The sequence below is a fragment of the Alosa sapidissima genome, chromosome 6 (assembly GCF_018492685.1).
Source record: "Alosa sapidissima isolate fAloSap1 chromosome 6, fAloSap1.pri, whole genome shotgun sequence".
In the NCBI taxonomy this organism is placed as follows: Eukaryota; Metazoa; Chordata; class Actinopteri; order Clupeiformes; family Clupeidae; genus Alosa; species Alosa sapidissima.
The window spans coordinates 20,939,852-20,962,023 of NC_055962.1; the positions used below are offsets into that span (position 1 = coordinate 20,939,852).

General features: G+C 42.4%; 2 protein-coding genes across 6 annotated transcripts; both read left to right on the forward strand.

Moving 5' to 3' along the window:
• The first annotated feature begins 1,879 nt into the window (after positions 1-1,879).
• Positions 1,880-19,381, forward strand: LOC121712067. 5 transcript variants are annotated; one of them, XM_042096040.1, is made up of 10 exons: positions 1,880-2,876; positions 3,868-4,075; positions 4,279-4,427; positions 4,716-4,890; positions 4,976-5,157; positions 5,413-5,469; positions 5,764-5,974; positions 6,076-6,191; positions 7,182-7,212; positions 19,369-19,381. In XM_042096040.1, exons 2-8 carry the CDS (start codon positions 3,961-3,963, stop codon positions 6,177-6,179), a joined length of 993 nt encoding a protein of 330 aa, XP_041951974.1. In that variant the 5' UTR covers positions 1,880-2,876; positions 3,868-3,960; the 3' UTR covers positions 6,180-6,191; positions 7,182-7,212; positions 19,369-19,381. The 5 variants fall into 5 exon arrangements, with proteins under 5 accessions (XP_041951974.1, XP_041951975.1, XP_041951972.1 ...); XM_042096041.1 differs by lacking the exons at positions 7,182-7,212; positions 19,369-19,381 and having other exon boundaries at positions 4,700-4,890; positions 6,076-6,399; XM_042096038.1 differs by lacking the exons at positions 7,182-7,212; positions 19,369-19,381 and having other exon boundaries at positions 6,076-6,399.
• Positions 18,512-21,898, forward strand: gja1b (gap junction protein alpha 1b). The gene is made up of 2 exons (XM_042096033.1): positions 18,512-18,659; positions 20,652-21,898. The coding sequence occupies exon 2, from the start codon at positions 20,664-20,666 to the stop codon at positions 21,813-21,815; it is 1,152 nt and encodes a 383-aa protein (XP_041951967.1). The 5' UTR covers positions 18,512-18,659; positions 20,652-20,663; the 3' UTR covers positions 21,816-21,898.
• Positions 21,899-22,172: the final 274 nt, after the last annotated feature.

Consider the following 22,172-nt stretch of genomic DNA (forward strand, 5'->3'; position numbering starts at 1 on the left):
CTTAAACCATCAATGTAAGCTTGATATGCTGGTCACCAGACATGTGGACTCGAGTCACATGACTTGGACTCGAGTCAGACTCGAGTCATGATTTTAATGACTTCAGACTTGACTTGATAAAATTCGGCATGACTTGCGACTCGACTTGGACTTGAATACTATTCACTCGAGACTTGACTCGGACTTTGCCTCTTTGACTTGTGACGACTTGACATGTCTCGAGTCAAAAACTACATTTCCTGATCGTGGACCAGTCACCCCAGAGATGCTTTCCCTCCGCGACTAAAAAAAAAAAAAAAATAGCGGAGACAAGCGGCCAGTCCAGAGCACAGTTCAGTGCTGCCGCTACCCCCACATGCGTTACGCACTGTGTGTAGGGCACCAAGAGACCGAGAAACGACCAACATTTAGCTAATAACTAGTAGCTTTACTGCAAACTGATTCGCACTCTTGTTAGAGAACGTTTACAATGTCAAAATGCACCAACAGCATGTTACATAAAGATGATACTTTTCGAGTCCTCTCCATTAAGATCCAACTTGAACTTTTGCTAGCCTACTCCATTTAATTGAGAACCCCATCTAAGCACGCGCGAGAGGGAGAGAAAACGAGTGGCAGGTTCCAGCTGGCTTGTCATTGTTGATGATGATTGATATTTTCTTTTAAATATAAGAAACGTATAAAAGGAAATCATGAAGGCAACAAATACGAGATTAGGGGAAATTGCGGATTTATCCGGTTCTCACTACTGTTATAAACTATGAGATCCAGGTCACTATGACATAGGCTGCACTCACTGTGATTTGGAAAGTGGACAAGAATATGAAGAGTTGTCTTTGCCTTTGTTTAACGGAAATGGTGAGTCTTGAAGTAGGCCTATTCAATAATTTGTTTACATGAAGCACATTGATATGCCGATTGAAACGCATTCCACTCAGCTAGCTAGGTGGCTACTGGCTACCAGGCTCATAATTCACATTTAATTGCAAACAGAAAATGTCAAGCAAGCATCATGTCATACATGCATCTATTTCCAAAGGAATGAAAGCTGTTTGTGCCAACTTAATATAATGCTTATCATTGTTAATATTGTGCTATTCATGTGGCACAAACGATGTTTGAGTTTGTGGACTAGCCATAGGAATGGAGCTGGTAAAAAAGATCATTATGAGAATGTGTGGACAGTGGCACACAATGGGCTTAAAGTGACAGTGCACCATTTACAAATGAGATAAACAGCATCAAATGTGTAGTATTTCTTAAGAAATGAATACTTTAAAACAAAATTACTGTGTCATTATTATCTTTTAAATAATATAAAAGTGTTGACCTTGGCTTCCCTTATGAGTCGCCACTGGCAGACAGCCTAATAAATTGTTTGCAGGCAAATCTGTGGCCTAGCGCAGTGAAATGCCATCAGTCAAATTATTACTCATCCTTACAGTGGGCTCCGAAATTTGGAAAAACAATATTTTTATTTGTCATGTAGCTATCCGTTTTGTACAGATTACTCAGGTATGCACATGTGTATATTGTATGCGCATGCATATATCGTAAAAGATTTCAAGACAGAAACATTGAACATATTTTAATCTGTATTTATAAAAAAAAAAATCTGTGGATTAGATGGAAGTGTTAAAATTATGATCGATAGTCTAATAATGCCATTATTAAGTGAAGAGTACCTGATGACTTGTTCAGGACTTGAAAAAGATTGGGACTTGGACTTGGACTCGACTTGGCTTTGATGAGACTTGGACTTGGACTCGACTTGCCCTTCTCTGTATTTACTTGGGACTTGACTTGGACTTGAGTGCTAAGACTTGGGACTTACTTGTGACTTGCCAAACAGTGACTTGGTCCCACCTCTGCTGGTCACCATCATGACCAACATAAACCAGCACACTCACATATGAGCTTGTCAGACCAACATGACCAGCTTCCTAAGATGGTCACACCAGCAAGTCCAAGTGGTGGCCCAACCAGTAGACCAGCAAAGACCAGCACAAACTGATGAAAAACCAGCTAAGACCAGCCAAAACCAGCCACCGACTTAGGCTGGTGTGTAGCTGTTGTTTTTCAGCAGGGTTAAGCCTAATTATCTAGGCCTAGGCCACATGTTTGATGTCATTAAAAAATACACTAATATCCATTCCTAATGTTTAGATTAAATGTGGCATAATTTATGTAGCCTAAACTTTTAGTTTCATTTTTTAAAACTCAGACCTCAATCATTTTGGATTGACTTTCATTGGAGGAGACTATGCAAAAATGTCATGCAATCTCATCAGGCTCATCAGCCTAACAAAATTCGGCAGGCTCTATGCCTGTTTTGATAGATTTATCCTTCCTCATTTGTGAACTGTTGCGAAGCATAGTTGCATTAAGAGATGGTAGCCTAATGTATGGCTACATAAATTACTCCAATATATTCTTAAATTAATGAATGAATAAATAAATTTGTCACTTTGACCATTAGTTACCAGTCTACCCCAAACTGTGATAACAGTCCAGGGATTCTGAAAATTGTTGCCTGTAAAGATAAACCCAAAGTAGGCTAAGTAGGCATACAAACCTTTTTTTCCATCGTGATAAGGTGCGACGAGGAATATTTTCTTTCAGCCATTCATTTTTTTCGCAGTGTTTTCTTTTTAACATAATTAAAAACACAGTGAATAATGCGATTCAGGATACTAGCGACGCTGCGCGCTCAATCCTGCTCCCTGCCTCTCGCGAAACACCGTGAGATCTCCATCTTCCAATGAGACAGCTGCGACGTTCGAATCGAAACAGAAGTTGTGGAGTCAGGAGAGGCCGGAGAGGGAGCAAGGAGTGAGCGAGAACATACATCACTTTTATAATGGAAGAAACAATAGGTAAGGAGTGTAATAAACATTTCGTAATACTGTTTTTGCATTCATTCGCGTGTAATCAGTTTTTAAGCAAGAGCAAGTTGGCTACTTGACCAATATTACGGTACTGCAACTGATCTAGAGTTGGTTGTTGTTGGTGGTGGTGGTGTGTGTGGGGGGTAATGTTCAAAACCGCTAGCATATCTCCAGAGACAACTTAAGAATCTTTGATACTGTATCTCCGTGCGTGCTAGCAACTAACAGAAGACAACTGTTGAAAGACCAGAAATGGCACTTTCACATGATATCTTGGGTACACGTGTAACCCAACGGGATCGCAAAGTAGGACTTACAAAACGAAGGATAACACTGCTAAGAATCTGCTGCACTCAAATTGCACCGTTTTGCTGTCAATGCAGTCTTCTTGACCAGTCACACCTTGTAAACAACCTAGTCAAAACAGAAGTAGGTATCACATTTTCTTGGTGATATTTTCTTTAGAACTCGTAAGTTCTATCCTGAGACAAACGACATTCTGAGACTTTTCATCCTCTTTGCACAGAGATTCACCTACTAGCGCTTCATAAAAGAAAAGTTTGTTGATATTTGGGGCACATTAAGCGACAGTCCAATTTCTTAGTAGTACTGGTAACAACAAGTGGCCTAGCAGTAGGCAAGTATTTCTTATCTAGTTTTAGGAAATGGCAACTGAAAGGTCTGTGTGCCCTGAAAATCAACCACTTTAAAAAAAACAAACAATTTGTTTAAAGTCTATAAAGCCCATGCGGACACGCAGAGAAAAATAGAACTCTTCTATTTCAAGGGGTCTTTGCTGTTCTGCTGTGCAGAACACTACAGTACATGGTGTAAATGGCCTAATCTGATAACAAGTAGATGAAAACAGACCAAAACCATGCACTACCTGTGCATTGGTGTGAATGCAGTGTTACATGGTGATAAAATATGCACTACTGTATTCATACATCCTTTCTTCATTTTTCCTCCATTCTTTTAGTGGCAGAAACACCAGCCAGGAAGTTTGCTGTGGTACAGTGGTCAGAAGGAGATGACAAGGGCAAGTTAAGTGATTCGCTATGATGACACAAAAATGGGCCCTGATGGGCTTCCTTTAAGCCTGTATCTGGCTTCAGTTGAGTGGCGACGTGGGAAGAGGCCACAAGGAGGTTATCCTCATTATGCAGCTAATGTGAAGTTTGTGACTGGTAAGATACAGACTATTATTTAATCAGTAGGTGTAAATACACATTATTCTCTTTAATATACATTTTTTATAGACATTTGTCATTCTACCCATGATACAATTCTGCCATCATAGATAGATTTGCAGTTTACAGTTTAGAGATGTCGTTATCATGGTGTCATTGTAAAATCATGTTGTGTCCGTGTCTTTCCCTCTCTACTGTAGGTTCTCGTTATGAGGCCACACGAAAATTGAATGAGCTAACAAAAAGCAATAAGCCAGCCCCACAAACAAAGAGGATCTCTGTGCCCCCCAAGAAGTATGGGGAAGAATCAGACGACACAGACACGGAAGTTCCTCAACAAACAGATAAGGTAGTGTGAATTTGTCATCAGATTATTTTGATCATGTCATTCCAGTAATGGGAACCTCCAGCAGGCCAGTGAATCGATTTACACCGCATTTGCACTTTAAAGCTATGCACATACATGTGGAGTGTTTGTGGCACACTCACTATCAGTCATTGAAGTTTTTCAAAGCTGATGCGGATGTACATTCTTGATTCACATGATTTACATGTTAGTTATTGATTCCGTTGTGCATGTTGCAATTATTATTGCAGCAGCCTCTATTTAATTAATTCTAGCTTCTGTTTTGACCAGAGGTTAAAAGTCTCCCAGACTGATCCTGCAAAGGAGTTTCTGAAGATGTATGGTGGGATACCACAAACTTCATCAGATGAGATCAACAACCTGAAAAAATCTGTCTCTGCTTTGACCCAGAAAAACATAGACTTGGAGAAAGAGTGCCAAAAGTGGAAAGACTTGGTTCTTCAAGGTATCTTGTTTATTATGTACTGGTTGTAGAAGGATCAGTGATAGCTAAGTCTGTTTACCTGTATTTTTCCTGTCATTGTGTCTAGATGTGCCAGGACTCATTTTTGGCATGAAGAAGATTATATGCCAGCCTGCCTCTCCCAGGACGCCCGGATCAGAGGACTGTCCTTCACAGTGTCTTCCCTATTTCACTCAGCCCACCTCCAGCCCCTCATCTACTGTTTCAACACAGTCTAGTTCACCTTCAGCCAGCTCCCAGTCATCAAAGGTGATTTCTTTTTAGAAATTAATACATGATAGAGAATTGTTTGGGATGCTTGTTATGAGTTCGGCAGATATACTTTATTTATCCAACTATATCAGTAAGTATCTGTTGTGCTGTACAGAAGAACTACAGAAAATTCAATTGAATAATTGACACATTGGCACACAGTCTAAGCTTATACATTTGTCTATGGCTCCAAAGTATGTATTAATATGTGCACTGACCAGATGTTTTCTGTTTAACTAATGTCCTCCTCAGATGGCAATTGATGCTGGGAGTGGAGACATGGATACAACTAGTTCTTCACCATCAAAGGTGAGTTGTCTTAATGAATATTATATAGATGGTCAGGCATGCTTGTAATGTGTAGGGCAATCGTGATTATACTGTATGTATAGTGTGTGTGCACTTCTTTATGTGTTTTCTTTCTGTGCCCAGTATTAACACATTATATAAGACAACCAGGTTGTGTTAGTGGAAGCCCTTTTTAAAGGCCAATACATTCTGATTTTGTATACAAAATCATATAGGGTTGTAATTTAAAATTTTATCTTTAAGCCCTTTGTTTAACACCTGTCCTTTGTTTAACACATTTTTCTTCCTTTAAAGGTTGAGATCTTCAAAGGCAGTGGTGTCATGGTGGATAAGCTTGCATGGGCTTACGCAGTTAATGCAAATTCATGTACAACATTTGTAAGACAACTGCTTACAGCTGTATTCCCCCCTGAAGTGCTTCTAGTCAGTAATCTTCGGGGAACCAACAAGGGGAAGGGAGAGGCTCGTCTCCCCCTTGAGAAGACCAAAGTTGATGCCATCTACAGTAGGTTCAGTGTTATCAATAGCTGTTATGATACTGATCTCTGCTGTGAATGTCAAGTATAGCCTACTAACTTTTGCATTCTTTGGGTTTGTTTGTTAAAGATGCAACTCTGGAGAGATGGCCGGGTACCCCTCTGTCCTTGATAGGGAGCAGCATCAATGGGAAGATAACAGAGATGCGGAATAAAGTTAAGCAACAGAAATGAGAACATTGAAATGTACGTTTTGTTCTTAATAACACAGTTCAGTTCATAAATATTACGTACAGTTATGGACAGTATGAATGAGTTCATTATACCACTTAAAATGGCACTTTATCTCCTAAATTGTGGGAATGGCAGAAAGCTGCAATGTCTGCCACTGATGTTGAAAATAAGGTTTTTTTTTATAACGACATGCCTAACCATCATGTTTTTGATAGGATCAGTAATAGTAGATACAGTTAGTAGAAGTGCAAGGGAAGTGCAAGGGAACTATTTGTCAGTAGAGGTTTCAAATAAATTTGGTTAAAATCACTGTGTGTATTGCTCTTTAATCACACAATGATACTCATACAAAGCATATATTGTACATATATGCAACACATATAGGAAACATCAGTTTGTAAATATGTATTACTCGTATATAATTTCCTTTTAGATATCAAAATCTTATCAAAACCATATAAAAACTTCATAGTTTCTATATACATTTTATCTGTGTTACATACACAAATCTAACAGTAATGGTGGTTTATCATATAGGAACAACACAATATTACTCATGAAAAACATATACTTCACATATAAGAAGCATGTATTATATGTCAGACAAACATATACAAAAATTAGTGTGTACATGTGTATAACATATATATACTTTTTCTTTCTAATATCAAAATCTTATCAAAACCATATGAAGACTGTGTTGTTTTTATATACATTGCATGTGTGTTACATGCACAAATCTGGTTGTAATGGTGTTTTATCATATAGGAATAATACTAAAACGTTATATAACATATTCTAAAATGTACATCTCTCATGTACTGAAAGTATATGTCACTGTATAATTTACTTAGTCAGTTCATGTAGATGTGTGCTTTATTCATACATGAGGGAAATATGAAATGGGCCACTTTTGTGATATGTGCCACATAAGATCTTCATAGCCATATGTGTTTCTGGCAGTAAGGGTTTTGTATAAGACTTTTGTATTCATCCTTTTAGAAGTTTTATGTATTTCTTTTTCGTATGGGTAGTGACAGAACTGTAAGCTCAAATTCAAAAACGTTTGAAGTCTACCCAAACATATGCAAAGGGAATATAAACTAGATGTACCGCATAGCGGTACAAAATATGACCGCCGCTCAGTCCTGTACATCCGTTCCGCAAAAATAAATCACACTTCAATTTGTCTCCATATTTCACTCCATCACCCACTCTTGAAACTTTTGTGTATGCTTGTTTGGCATGCCTGAGTGTGTGTGTGCGGCTGCACAGAAAGTAGCCTACTGGTGCTGAAAAGGTGAATAGATTGTAGAATAGCCAAAGAAGATGTAGCATTGTTATAAAACCTTTAAAATCTCTAAACAATCACAAGTAGGGCAGTTCATCACAGTTCATCCATTGCAACTGGATTGATGAAAGGTCACTTACACCTGTAGGCTACATTGTATTTGGGAAAAGCAAAAGGCATCAGCATAATGTTATTTATTTATTTATTTATTCATTTATTTATAAACAAAAACATCTGTCATTTCCATGCCGTTTTCAACAGCTATCAAAAACAAAGGTCATTTTTGGATGGATGGAGTTTTTGTTAATGTTTCTTCTTATAAGATTTTAGTCATCTTTAGTTCATGTAATACTTTATTGTCAATGCACAAATTAAGTAACAGCAGTCTGAAACGTTATTGTTAATGCACAAATTAAGTAACAGTAGTCTGAAACGAAATGCCGTTTTACATCTAACCAGTGGTGCAAATAACTGACATGTCCAAATGGGCCTTGATGAAATGCGTCGCTAGACTGTTCATACACATTTTAACGGGCCAAAGTTGAAGAGCTGTTGTCCGTTATAGTTCGTGCAAATATAGGCTGATTTATGTTCCCTTGCATTGTGTAACTGAGGTCCATAGTCTGGCTTTCACCAGACCAAGCTCAATCTTGTAAGAAATCAAAAAATAAATAGCGGGCAGATCAGGCTGGGTTCACCCAGCCTATAGGCACCCGATATTGTTTAATTTTCCGATTTAGATATCCACGCTCTGGCTATTCTAAATGCAAAAATGAATCAGGGAGTTATGACAAAACTGTAACTAACAAACTAGATCCTAATAGAAAGATGTTAGCTTCCCTAAGCTACAGGTAGGCTTATAAGGTAGGCCTATTTACAACATAAATTGTCAATAGGCTATGCTGGCGACACAAATAAAATCTCCTTTGGAAACCAATGGCTTACGCCTTACAGTATCAAGCGGACTTAAACTGCCATATCGTGACGAAAAGTTGTAATAAAATTCACGCAGCTCCATGAGTCAAGGAAAGCGCGAATGAAGTAGCCACTTCTAAATGGGACCCACTACACAGTAGCTTAAGGTGTGTTGCTAAAGCAGCCATAATGAAATGAAGGTGTCATTGTTTGGATACTTCACACACGTGCTTTTTAATTTCACAGACTACAACTACCAAGCTGGAATCAAAGCACATCAATTCCCCTCTCACACCCTGCACGCACTTAAAACAAAATAAACAGGCGTCTCAGTCTCACGCATGTAGGCCTATAAGCAAAACTGTATCAGACCGGTGTAAATCTTCCATTGCACAGAATGATTTTTGTAGCACGTGCAACAAATGACAGTTGAAAGATACAATTACAGTGCTGCTATCAATTTGCTTGGTATAACCGCCCTGTCTCACTACTGCCTTTCCTATCCAAAGGCATTGAACGAGCAGTCTCCAAACAGGTCTCTGACTTCCTTTCACAGAACAACCTTCTGGATCCAAATCAGTCTGGGTTCAAAAGCGGCCACTCTACCGAAACGGCTCTGCTGTCTGTAACAGAAGCCTTAAAAGAAGCCAGGGCGACCGCTCGGTATCTGCAGTATCAGCTCGGTATCTGCAGTAAGGCTGGATGGAGGAGGAGGCAGCTGAGGGTTGAGTAGCGATTTGAAGGTTGAGAAAAGTTTTCGAGTGTCTGTAGCGCTGTTGATTTTGTCATGGTAGAAAGCAGTCTTAGCAGCAGTGATGCTGGCTGAGAAGGAGGTCAGGAGTGTCTGGTAGTTTTTGAGGTCGTCAGCTAGTTTGGATTTGTGCCATTTCCTCTCCGCGGCTCTGAGTTTGGTGCGATCGGAGGGTATCATTTAGCCATGGATGAGAATGTTTGGATCGAGCTGGCCTTGTGGTAAGAGGGCACAACTCGTCTAGACACGAGGTCAGTGTGGAGCAGAGCGAGTCAGTGGCTTCATTAACCTCCAGAGAGGAGAAGGTGTTGAGTGGAGGTAGACCGGAGGCAACCACAGAGGAGAAGTGCGTTGGAGACAGGTTCCGGATGTTGCGGCGGAACGTGACCATCGGCTGAGGAGCCGGAGGCTGTTCTGACAGGGTGACGTTGAACTGGATGAAGAAGTGGTCAGAAAGATGGAGAGGCGTCACCATGAGGGTGTCTGTGCTGCAGTTCCGAGTGAAGATCAAGTCAAGCTCTTTGCCAGCTTTGTGAGTCGGTGGGCTTTGAACCAGTTCGAGGTCAAAGGAGTGGACCAGGGCCAAAAAGTCCGCTGAGCCTGGGGCATCTAAGTGGATGTTCATATCACCGAGAACAAGAAGCGGACAGTCATGCTCAGGGATGGAGGATAGCAGAGTGTCAAGTTCGTCAATAAAGTCGCCTAGTTGGCCTGGAGGGCGGTAGATGACCAGCACGTAGAGTTTTGCTGGGGCGATCACTGTGATGGCATGGAATTCGAATGAGACATATTTGTTTGAAAGCAGTAGCAGGGTGAATTTCCATTTGTTGGAGATCAGCAGGCCCGTCCCGCCTCCTCGTCCAGATAGGCGAGGGGTGTGGGATAGTGTAAGGTTAGTGGAGAGTGCAGCCGGGGTGGCAGTGTTCTCTGGTTTGATCCAAGTGTCAGTGAGAGCAAGGAGTTCCAATGAAAGGTGGTTGGCATAGCCAGCTATGAAGTCGGTTTTGTTGACTGCGGATTGACAGTTCCACAAGCCCATGGAGAAGGAGGTTTCTGTCGGTGAGGACCGTTTAAGTTCCTGGAGGTGAAGGGGATTTCTGCCCCTTTTGACATGATGCCGTTTTCTGCAATGGCCGGTGATAACAGATATGGTGGAAGGGCACATTTTGCCTTTGTCGGTGCCTGTGCTCGGTGAACTTGCACAGGTAAACTTGCTCGTCTTGACCGTGTCCGTCTTAAATGAGGCTGGCTGAAACGAGGGCTGCCGCTTATGCTGCCGCTTCAGCAGCAGCCACTATTTTCATTCTGCTAGGAATTGCATGCAGCTGTCCTCCTGTCTCACTAATGATGAATCAGCGTAGACCGCCCTCTGACGTTCGCACAGCTTAGATTGTTCAAAAGGGTGTTAATTACTGTCAACGGAAAGTCCGCTCGCTCACATCGACCGAAACTCACAGTTTCAAGTAGCCTCCTCCCTCAGCTGTTCCCAAACGGCCAGAGTCCAATTCTAACAATTGGAGAGGATTTGGCCAGTAGTAGCCTATGTGTTCTTGCTTTCTCTCTCCCAACTCACTGCAGTTGTTGGGAGAGAGAAAGCAGGGGTCCCCCAGGGCTCAGTGCTGGGCCCCCTCCTCTTTGCTATCTACACCACCTCCTTGGGACAGATTATCCGTTCGCACGGCTTCTCATACCACTGCTATGCAGACGACACACAGCTCTATCTGTCCTTTGCACCTGACGACCCCCTGGTTTCAGCACGGATCTCGGATTGCCTTTCAGACATAGCTACATGGATGAAGGCACACCACCTCCAGCTGAACCTCTCAAAGACTGAACTGCTGGTCATCCCAGCTAAACCTACCATACACCACGACATCAACATCAAATTTGACTCCCTGTCTGTTTCACCGACCAGGACTGCAAGAAATCTAGGAGTTGTTCTTGACAACCAACTAAACTTCTCAGATCATGTTGCCTCAGTCGCCCGGTCATGCCGTTTTGCACTCTACAACATACGGAAAATCAGGACTTACTTGACTCAAGATGCTACCCAACTTCTGGTTCAGGCAATAGTCATCTCACGACTCGACTACTGCAATGCCCTCCTGACAGGTCTCCCAGCCTGCGCAGTGAAACCACTTCAGATGATCCAGAACGCGGCGGCGCGCCTGGTCTACAACCAACCCAAAAGGGCACATGTTACCCCGCTGCTCATCCAGCTACACTGGCTACCTATGGCATCAAATTCAAGTCTCTAACGCTTGCCTACAAAGTAGTCTCCGGCTCTGCTCCCACCTACTTGAATGCCCTCATACAGACTTACACTACCTCCAGACCGCTGCGCTCCTCTGACGAACGACGTCTAGCTCTACCACTGGTATGCTCAAGCCAATCCAACCTTTTCTCATCTGTTGTTCCTCGTTGGTGGAACACACTGCCAGTTCCTACAAGGGCAGGGACATCCTTTTCCACTTTCAAAAAACTCCTGAAGACCCAGCTCTTTAGAGAACATCTACTCTCATAGCAACACTTACAACAAGTCTTACTGATCCTAGCACTCACCAGCCGTTTTAAACTGACAAGTAACTGTTAAAAACAGCACTCACCGACACACTTATTCTTACTGTACTCTAATGTTTTTTTAAACTGTCCTAAAATTGTGAGAATTGTTCTAAAACTTACTGTTTACCATGTTGTTAGTCGCTTTGGTTAAAAAGCGTCAGCCAAATGTAATGTAATGTAATGTAATATTTATAGTTTTCTGCAATCAATCAAATTGGCCTCCATCACTCAACCAACGCTAATGGTAACATAGGTCCTTATTGATATTATAAGATTAACGTACCTGCAGTAAAAACCAAGCATGTCCGATAAACATCCTCAGATTTATTTCGGCTTCAAGAAGAAATGGGAATTACATTTCATGTGAACATCGTCCTATCCTTATTAGACGTTCTCTGCGGTACAGTCCTTGTAGGAAGCGTCCATTGTTTTTCCAACCCACTTTTAACTTCCAACAAAATTACGTCTCACTGCAACGATGCGCCATCTAGTGGACAAACGACTACTTATCGCAAATACTGGAAATGCAGCCATGATGATGATGATGAATATTTATTTTGGCTTTCTTTTAATCCTACTGAATTTGTAATTATGTATCGGCCGTTCTAATACCGATAGTATGTGGGTGCCTGTGTGTGTGTGTGTGCATGTGTATATGTGTGCACCGCCATCTACAGGCCAATGAGTGTACAGTCACTAAATGTACACATAACCTAATTTTTTTTAGACCACCCCATGGATGAAATTCTACGAAACTTGGCATACCCCCAGAGAATGGCAGGTCAATCATACACATAAAATTTGGTGCAGGTGTGAACATCTTAACTGAAGATAGGGGCGATTAAAGCAGAACAATATTGCATTTTCATTTTTTACCGGGGGGGTGCAAATCACAAATGAGTGATTATGGGCCAGGTTGATGTGGGCCCTTGAGACCAACACACCATAAAAGATTCTTCATCCTCAGTACCACGGTTCAGGTAGTTATTTAGGAAAAACTGCTTTTTTTGCGGTTCGGGGGGCCCAGCATGGACTACGCGGCTACGTGGACCAGTAGGTTAATTGTTGAGGAGGAGGACCATAGTTTGAGAAAAGCTGCAGATCATAGACAGAGAAAGCATAATGCTCTGAGAACAGTAGCCTGGTCTTTCTGCAGAAACAACAAGTGCCTTGGTGCGCGCACCCCTGCTTTCACTTATTGACTCCCTGCATTTCTACATTGTGACAAAAACTGTCAGTCAGACAGTGAATTTTGGTTTACTAAATTAGCATAATGCGGTAACCATTATCATTTCAATTCTACCTGAAATCTGCTCACTGCAGACGTTATAATGCAGACCCAAGCAGCAGCACAGCCTTGAAAGACGCACACTTTAAATTTGATCAGAGCTGCTCTGGTTCTTCACTGGCTAACTTGATGTGATTGGCTGGATGACCGTTCAATCAAATCAACAGACCTATGTGTGTCTCTTTGTGTGTGTGTTATGGTAGATACGGTTCCAACTCTTTACGGGAGCGTTTATTTCCATATTTTACTTTCATTTTAATCTGACAAAAAGTGTGGGGGTAGAATCGTGTTCCAGCAAAAGTGTGTACGTTATAACACCCACATCCCCCACGCTTGCTACGCGCCTGCATGTAAGTTGTAAGTCATATAATTCTATGAATTACATGTAACACACACACACAAGCACACACACACACACACACATACACACACACACACACTGACTCAGAAGATCATTGATTTGCAGCCCATTCACTTTGGCCTGTAGAAAAAAAAGTCAGATTATTATTATTATTTTACATTAATCCCTGAATACATCATACTTGAGTATGTCTTAAGGACAATGAATTATCAACACATATTATTTTGAACTATGTATGCAAACTGAGAGTGATAATGTTACGTTTATTCTAATGGTGTTTATACAGAGAATTCTGTGCAGATTAGTTCAGCCTTGTGTGTGTATGTGTGTTGTGTGTGTTTGTTCATGTACGCAAAGAGCATAATGACACTGGGTATTCTTGACCTACCATCATGTCTACTTACCAAGAACAGGTTGATTATGATATATCATTTGTATGCATGTTAAGTGAGTGTGTTTGTGTGTTTCTTTAATTATTTGTAAAACCATGGCAGTATAAAGTGTGCGAAATTGTGTGAGTGCATTTTTTTATACACTGTATCTTGTATGTGCCTTTGGAATTCTGGTATGGTGTGTATGTGTGAGAGAGAAATAGATGAAGGTAAATGTGTTTTAGAATTCAGACTGAGTTTCCTGGTTCTTTGACTGCATTGACAAAAAGGGTTTATCAACTTTCAAGACATCCTTCAGAACTTTCTGTTAAGAAAAAAGAATGAGAATTTTCCCCCAACCATTTACAAGAGACTAGACTGTATGCTACCAAGCAATGTTATTACAGAACATGACATGACATATTTAGGGGTCCAAGCAGAAAAGCTGCTGGAACCCTATTGTTTTTGTTCAAATTATTATTACGGTTCTTATTCCCCCCCCCCCCCCCCCCCCCCCCCCACACACACACACACACACATACATTACTCAAAAACATACAGAACACACAAAAGTACATGAATCACACTGTTCTATGGCAACTTAAAAGATCAGACAAAGCTCAACCAAACCATCACAAGCATGTCCCCAGAGTGTAGCACTGTAACTGTCTCTGGCTGCTCTAGTTGTCATTTCTTGTTTGTACTGACAGTACTCAGTGACCTTGAGAAACAGAGAACTATGTCAAAAATAGGACTTTAAGGGCACTTCCCCATTTTGCTTGGACCGTGATAATTACCCCATGCGGTTATGTGTGTGTATGTGTGTGTGTATGTGTGTGAGTGTGTGTTGTGTGTGTGTGTGTGTGTGATGCTTTATTGATCTCCAAGGGGAATGTATGTGAATGCTATAGTCTCCATGCAATCTCTGTCTGGTCTGCACCATGTGGTGTGCACCATGACTGTGAGCTGGGCTACTGAGAGTCTGTCCCTCATCCAAACCTGCCCCACCCTGCAGACACTACAGTAAGAGCTGTCTGTCTGTCTGTCTGTCTGTCTGTCTGGTTCAGATCATAAACAAGTGTGTTTATTTGCAGTGCTTTATGGTCTTCTGGGCCCCCACCATCCACTTCAAGGCAGCGCTGCCATACCTAACCCTAACCCTAACCCTAACCCTAACCCTAGCTCTAGCCCTAGCTCTAACCCTTGCCTAACCCTAGTGCCTGCCTTGAAGTCGACGGTGGGGGCCCAAAAGACCATATATAATTTGCAATACCAATATCCATGGGTTTAGATTGAGTATTGATCTGATCACGCTGACTTTGTGCTGTGCTTGGCAGGATTATGGACAGCTTCTCATCTCTGTTTTTGACAAAGGATGCCATCAGTCCCTGGGCCCTGGTGAGCTGGCAAAGCCATCATTAAAGGGGAATCTATAGCAATTCTAAGCCAATCCAATCTGTGAATGTATCCCCACAATCCTGTCCATTCTCTGTGTCTGCTGAAAAATATATCTGGTGATTTTTACTGCCCAGGCTCTGTAAATTGGAAATAGGCAGTGAAGGGGTGCCTCGCATTGTCCTGCAATGAAGGGAGAGAGGTGTGTTTGTTCGGTGAATTCAAATATGGGCAATCTTTTGCCGGTATCGCATATTCTCATGTAAATAGTCTACATTTTAGCAAACATTTCTTTCCAAAAACCAAGGAGTAAATTTGAGTTAAAGAGAGAATTTTAAGTAATAATCACTCTATCCTTTTTTGCAGGATAGAGTGATTATTATCTATCTACCCCCCCCCCCCCCTATCTACCCCCATTTATCTACCCCAGCAGCGCCCTGATAACTAGCAGAACTATAGCAACTAGCATTTTGGTTCAATGGAAGCTCTTTCAACTTATATTAATCTTTCTACACAAAAGGTGGAAATCCACGGTCTCCCAAATGCCACTCTCTCTACCACAGTCCCCAATGAAAAGCTTTGGCCTCAAGAATTTTCTCCTAAGTTGTTATTTTTTCCAACATTCAGTTGAAACGTAAGAACCCAAAAGTACCCATAGAAATTCATATAATTCATATAATACCTATATCAATAAAGTCTGATATCACTTACTGTTATTGATGGTTTTGTGTACTGAAGTATACTGTGTTACTATATAGAGGTAATAGAGGTTCACAGCTTGATGAGCATGATGATGCCCTGATGTCTTCCCTGCACTCTGCCTGGGATGAGGGAGATAGAGCTGGTGGTCCACTGACTGACTGCCAGCTGGGCAAACAGGATCCTCTCCCTCATTCACTCCTGTCCCACTCTTCAGAAACTACAGTAAGACCTGTTTCTCTGCCTGCCTGCCTGTGCTGCTTTTGTGTGCTGGTATCGTTTTCTATAGTGTGTAAGTGTGTAAGTGTATGTTGTGTGAGTTGTGGGGTCATGAATGTGTCTCTTGAACGCCAGTTGGTGGTGGAAGTTGGTGATAGTTGCCACTAGATGGCGATACAGCACTACTATTCTACAGAGCCGTATAGAGATCTCGGCTCTGCTATACTACTTCCATATAGAGGGACAAGTCATGCTAATGTTTCCGCTGAACACTCTCACGCTGAATTTCTTTTTATCCTGCCTTGTTTTGCCAGTGTCGGGACAGGCCTCTTGTCGAAGGAAAGTATCCATCTATTACAAACATCACTGAAGCACCCAAACTGCACTCTGACACTTAATCAATCACAGAATCTCTCAGGTCCAATTTTATATGGGTGGCCAGACCACAGAGAATATACATCACATCTCTATATGGCTCCAGAAGAGTGATGTGATTGTGATTTCCTTCATGTAGGAAGCGATGTAGCAAAGCCAGTAGTCCGTGCTGTGAGCCCAAGGATTGGGAGCTGAGCTGCAACCAGTGGGTGGAGATTACGATTTAAGGCACGTGTTTGAGGATGAAGAGGGTGCAGAGAAAGAGAGGAATGACATGAAGTGGAGTGGAGGATGAAGCAGAGAGAGAGGGAGAGAGAGAAAAAGGAGGCATGATAGACCGTGTGAAGAACAGGACAGAAAACAAAACAAAACAAAAGGAGGAGGACAAGAACAAATGACCAAGGCCTCTTGGAGCAAAAAACCAAGCTCATGCAAGAATACAAGGATACAAGGAAGTTTATTGTCACATGCATATAGTTACTGGAAGTAAGAAATGCAGTGAAATTATGTCTGATGTCAGCCTATTTGTGCATTAATGGGGGGGGGGGGGGGGGGTAAAGAGTGCAGTAGAAGAGGGGTTTAGTAGATTAAGTGGCAAGGGCTGCATAAACTGCATGCTACTTCATATCTGAACTGGGACATAAATTTGGACCTACTAGCCATGAAGGCCTCTGACAGTTCAGGAGTTTAGCCTACAGCAATTTTGTTGGCGGTTCCCTTTACAGCCTTATTATTATAACTGTGTAGAGTAATTTCAATTAATGACACAATTATAAGAGTCATTTTGAAAAACTAGTGGTTACATTTGCAAGACCTGAGTGGACGCACTCAGTACAGTAGATCATGGTTTAGGACTTAGAGTAAGTCCAGACTACCCACTGCACCTTCTGTGCCTCTTACTCAGCGCTCAGTGACAACAGATCTATACGCTTTACAGAGAACAATGGAAATAAGGAAGTGATTGCAAATTATCATGTACAGTATACAGTTACAGGTGGATTTTGTCTGGTCAATTTACACTGTCAGCAGACTTTGTGTGAGAGAACACTACTTTCTGTTTTATTTTGTCTCTTTTATACGGCTAACTTGAAATAAAATACCTGTCTTAAATTAAATGATCCTTAGCCATAATGAAATTGTTTCTATGTTTTTTAAATATCTTCACCAGTACAGACGGCAGATTAATCATTCTTTGAGCCCAATAACACAAAAACGAATGGAATGGCGTCCAGTCACGTCCATGGTGGTGGCTCATCAAAGGTCTACTCTGTCACTCTGATGTGCTCAGGTAACTCTACGATTTGGTTTTGTTTTACATGTCAGAGTCAACACGGAGTTAACACAGCAAGATTGAGTTCTTCAAAGTTGTCATTCTTGCAGTGACGGACAGTAACTCCATTGATTTTATTTCAGAAACAACTCTGCTTTTTTTCAAGAATAGGGACATGACTTTCAAGAATATAAGTACATTCAAAAATATACTTATATACTTATAGGCCTACTTATAAAACGACTACAGACTTACGCAAATTAGGTGACATTTCACGAGGTTACCTGTGTAAACCTAATAGCCACTAGATGGCGCAACTACCCTCATTTTACATTTTGAAGCCTATGACTTGAGCTCCAAGTTTACAAATGGTCAGGTTCTGTCTCTTGTGTATGAGATGAACTTTAAAAGTCCAAATAAACATTGATAAGACAATATTTTGGACCGAAGACAAGTGATGTTGAAATCATTGTGTTGCATGGTCGGACTGGTGCTTAAACAAGCATGCTTAAAATGAGCCATCCCTTCCAAACCATTTTAAAGTTTTATCCTATATTTTTATTTAAACGATCACAAACTCTTTTAAAAATGGTTTATAGAGCTTGAAACCAAATTATCTTAATAACCAACTTCCGCAGTCTGCAGATTAAGTATTTGTAAACAAAAAATCCGGAGTATGAAACTTTATGTGCGCTTCCATGCGTTCAAATGTGTAGGTTTGTTAACGGGTTCAGCAAGGAGTCCAGGAGGTCCGAAACTTCTGACGTAGGGAATCAGGTGACAAAAAACTTCTATGTCTCTGGATTTCTTCCCTCCTTCCCAACCCGTACGAAGACTGTTATAAGCAAGGAAAGTTTGACAAGTGGTGCTCAGTTTCTCTGTAGTCCTAAACTTGGATTTCAAGAAAGCGGTGACTGTTTGAGAAGAAGTTACGGAGAAAGTCCCTCTCTGGGCTCTCTTCTTACTTCTTGGTGACTTTCCAGGTAAGCTTTATATTATATGAGAACTTTAAAGGAAGAAAGATAACCTTTTTTTGTGTTTTGATAGTTTGTGAACTTTGTTTGGGAAAGTAGGCTATGCCCCTAAACTTTATTATATGAGACGCAACCCGTTTTGATGCTATCACAATGAGTTGATTTTGAACTAGATAATTTAAAACAGATGAGGTGTAATATAGAAGCGATGATTTGTAAATCACTCAGGCTTTTAGTTTTCAGAAATTTACTACAGACTGAAAATTTATTTTACATTACAATATTGAGCATCTAACGTAGGCTACACTGTCGCTTATAGACATCCTGACGAGATCTTGCCAACAATAACAGTCTTGAGACCAATTAACAGTTCATTATTTGACATTTTAAGGGATTTTCAAACAAAAGTGAGTGGGAAATAAACCATATTTACACCAGGATCAGTTTCCAGCGCTAGAATTTAATCGGATAATACTCTTTCCCCGGTTAAGACCAGTTACACTTAACTTGAACTCGAATTTGTTTAGTTCTGTCGCGCATCTGGAGGGCACACGTTTCACAGCTGCGGGAATGTGAAGTTCTTTCTGGATGGCACTCTATCAGGCCCATGCTCTATCTGGAATCTTGGGCCTACCTGTGAACTTGAATCAGAAATTGCGAGTTTTAAATATGGGATCAAAGCAACACAACATTTAGCATAGCCTAGTGGACGTGATAGGGACCAGAAGGACGTTTGTTATGTATGTAGACAAATAAGGATTAAATAGAAAGAGCTTTACGTTGCCTTCATAATAAACACAGATGCGCTACAACCGATACAAAGTGAATTCTGTGCGAAGAAAAGAAACGCGTCTCGTGCAAACCACATAGACAGGAATTACCGCATAAATGAATAGATTTTACGAATTTAAGCCATAGGCCTATGCAATTTATCCGAGACAGCGGTCAATGTCACCTCCTATACACCCCGTTGTGTGGTCACGACAGCTTGCCTTAAAAGCAGCGAATAGTCTATAATTTCGACATTTTACACAGAAAGCAAGTAGTATTAGCTATGCTTTGTGTCATGGATGAAGTTGACAGAGCTCGGACAATCCGCAAATTTAAATAATCATGCCATTTACAACAGAGTACGATTAGTTAGTGATCATTGGTGTTTTAATGCAGAATTAGATGTGTAGTCACTCGCTTCTTTCCTGTGTGTCGACCGTTTTTAATTGCCATACACAATATCCCACTCATAGTAGACTACCAAGATTAAACGTTTTAATGACTTCGGAGTGGAAGACAGAGACTTCCGTGCCAGAGCAAAGCTCATGTTGCTGCGCTCACTGAAACGTGAAAAGTACGGGAGCTATGACATAAGATGTGAACTAAATTGTTTGTAAGCTCCAATAAATCGACTGCATTGCGTTTGAGAGATGCAAGTAAAATAGGCCTGTTTGAGAGTCTGTGGTGCCAGATAGGAATTCACATAAAGAACACAGGTGCAGGGCTAGACATTCTTCTGCTGATGTATGGACTGCTGTAGTGTAATGTTTTTAGAAGTTATGGGGACTGTAAATTAAGCAGCTTCTACACATCAACTGAGATATCAACATGCCACATTAACTTATTTTAAATCCTATGCGCTTTCATGTTTGCACTTTTATTTCAAAATGATTTGGTGATGGATAGGTACAAATATAGTAAACAGATATTTAGTCTTATACAAAGAAAAATAAACAAACAATATAACGGTCAAATCAAACTTGACCGTCAGCTGCATGGGTCCAGCTGTTCACCTCAACAGTTAACACAACTGTAAATAGAGTTCTGCTCTTAAGAAAAGATAAATCAGATATTTCAGGCTTATGAATGTGCACTGCAGTCTGCCTTTGATGTCATTGATGCATGCAATACCATGTATTGGAATAGCTTTGATTTTATTTGCATTCTGTGAGAATTTACACCTGTCCGATGGATGACTGTTTTTTTTGGTTCTCATCTGCTTGCATTTAGATCTTCCTCGAGATGGGTGACTGGAGTGCTTTAGGAAGACTCCTGGACAAGGTCCAGGCCTACTCCACAGCTGGTGGGAAGGTCTGGCTCTCTGTGCTCTTCATCTTCCGCATCCTGGTGCTGGGCACAGCCGTGGAGTCGGCGTGGGGTGACGAGCAGTCTGCCTTCAAGTGCAACACGCAGCAGCCCGGTTGCGAGAATGTCTGCTACGACAAGTCCTTCCCGATCTCGCACGTGCGCTTCTGGGTGCTGCAGATCATCTTCGTGTCCACGCCCACGCTCCTGTACCTGGCTCACGTCTTCTACCTGATGCGCAAGGAGGTGAAGCTGAACCGCAAGATGGAGGAGCTCAATGTGATTGGCAACGATGGCGGCGACGTGGAGATGCCGCTGAAGAAAATCGAGCTCAAGAAGCTCAAGTACGGCCTTGAGGAGCACGGCAAGGTCAAGATGAAGGGCGCCCTCCTGCGCACATACATCGTCAGCATCCTCTTCAAGTCGCTCTTCGAGGTGGGCTTCCTGGTCATCCAATGGTATATGTACGGCTTCACGCTCAATGCCGTGTATACGTGCGAGCGCGTGCCCTGCCCGCACCGCGTCGACTGCTTCCTCTCGCGGCCCACGGAGAAGACCGTCTTCATCATCTTCATGTTGGTGGTGTCGTTGGTGTCGCTGGCACTCAACGTGGTCGAGCTCTTCTACGTCTTCTTCAAGCGCATCAAGGACCGCGTCAAGCAGAACAACAAGCAGATATACCCGCCTGCTGGCGGCACTCTGAGCACCACGCCCAAGGATCTGTCCACCTCCAAGTATGCTTACTACAACGGCTGCTCGTCGCCAACCGCCCCGCTCTCGCCCATGTCCCCGCCGGGCTACAAGCTGGCCACGGGGGAGAGGACCAACTCCTGTCGCAACTTCAACAAGCAGGCCAACGAGCAGAACTGGGCCAACTACAGCACGGAGCAGAACCGGCTAGGCCAAAATGGCAGCACCATCTCCAACTCGCACGCCCAGGCCTTTGACTTCCCCGACGACACCCAGGAGCACAAGAAACTGTCGCCGGGTCACGAGCTTCAGCCGCTGGCGCTCATGGACCCGAGGCCGTGCAGCCGGGCCAGTAGTCGCATCAGCAGCCGGCCGCGGCCGGATGATCTAGACGTCTAGCCCGGCTGGACACCCCCCACACCCCCCCGCCTCCGGCACTCTTTCCCCACCCCCACCCCCACCACCCCGTCATTCTTCACCCCCACCACCACCCTGTCTCCCCCCCTCCTCCTTCACTCTTTCTCTTGGTCCCCCACTCTCCCTCTCTCTCAATCCCTTTTGTGTTCTGATGAACACGGGGGGTGGGGGTGGCGGGGGGGGGTGGGCTTGGCCAGAGAACAGAAATCACTAAGAGGCCACCTCGCGTGCTAAGAGTAAAGAGGAACAGGAGTGGGGTGGTGAGGCCGGTGAGTCCTCCTTTACCCCCCAAATCCCCACAACCGCCCTCACACCCCCCCCCACCCCCACCCCCTCCCC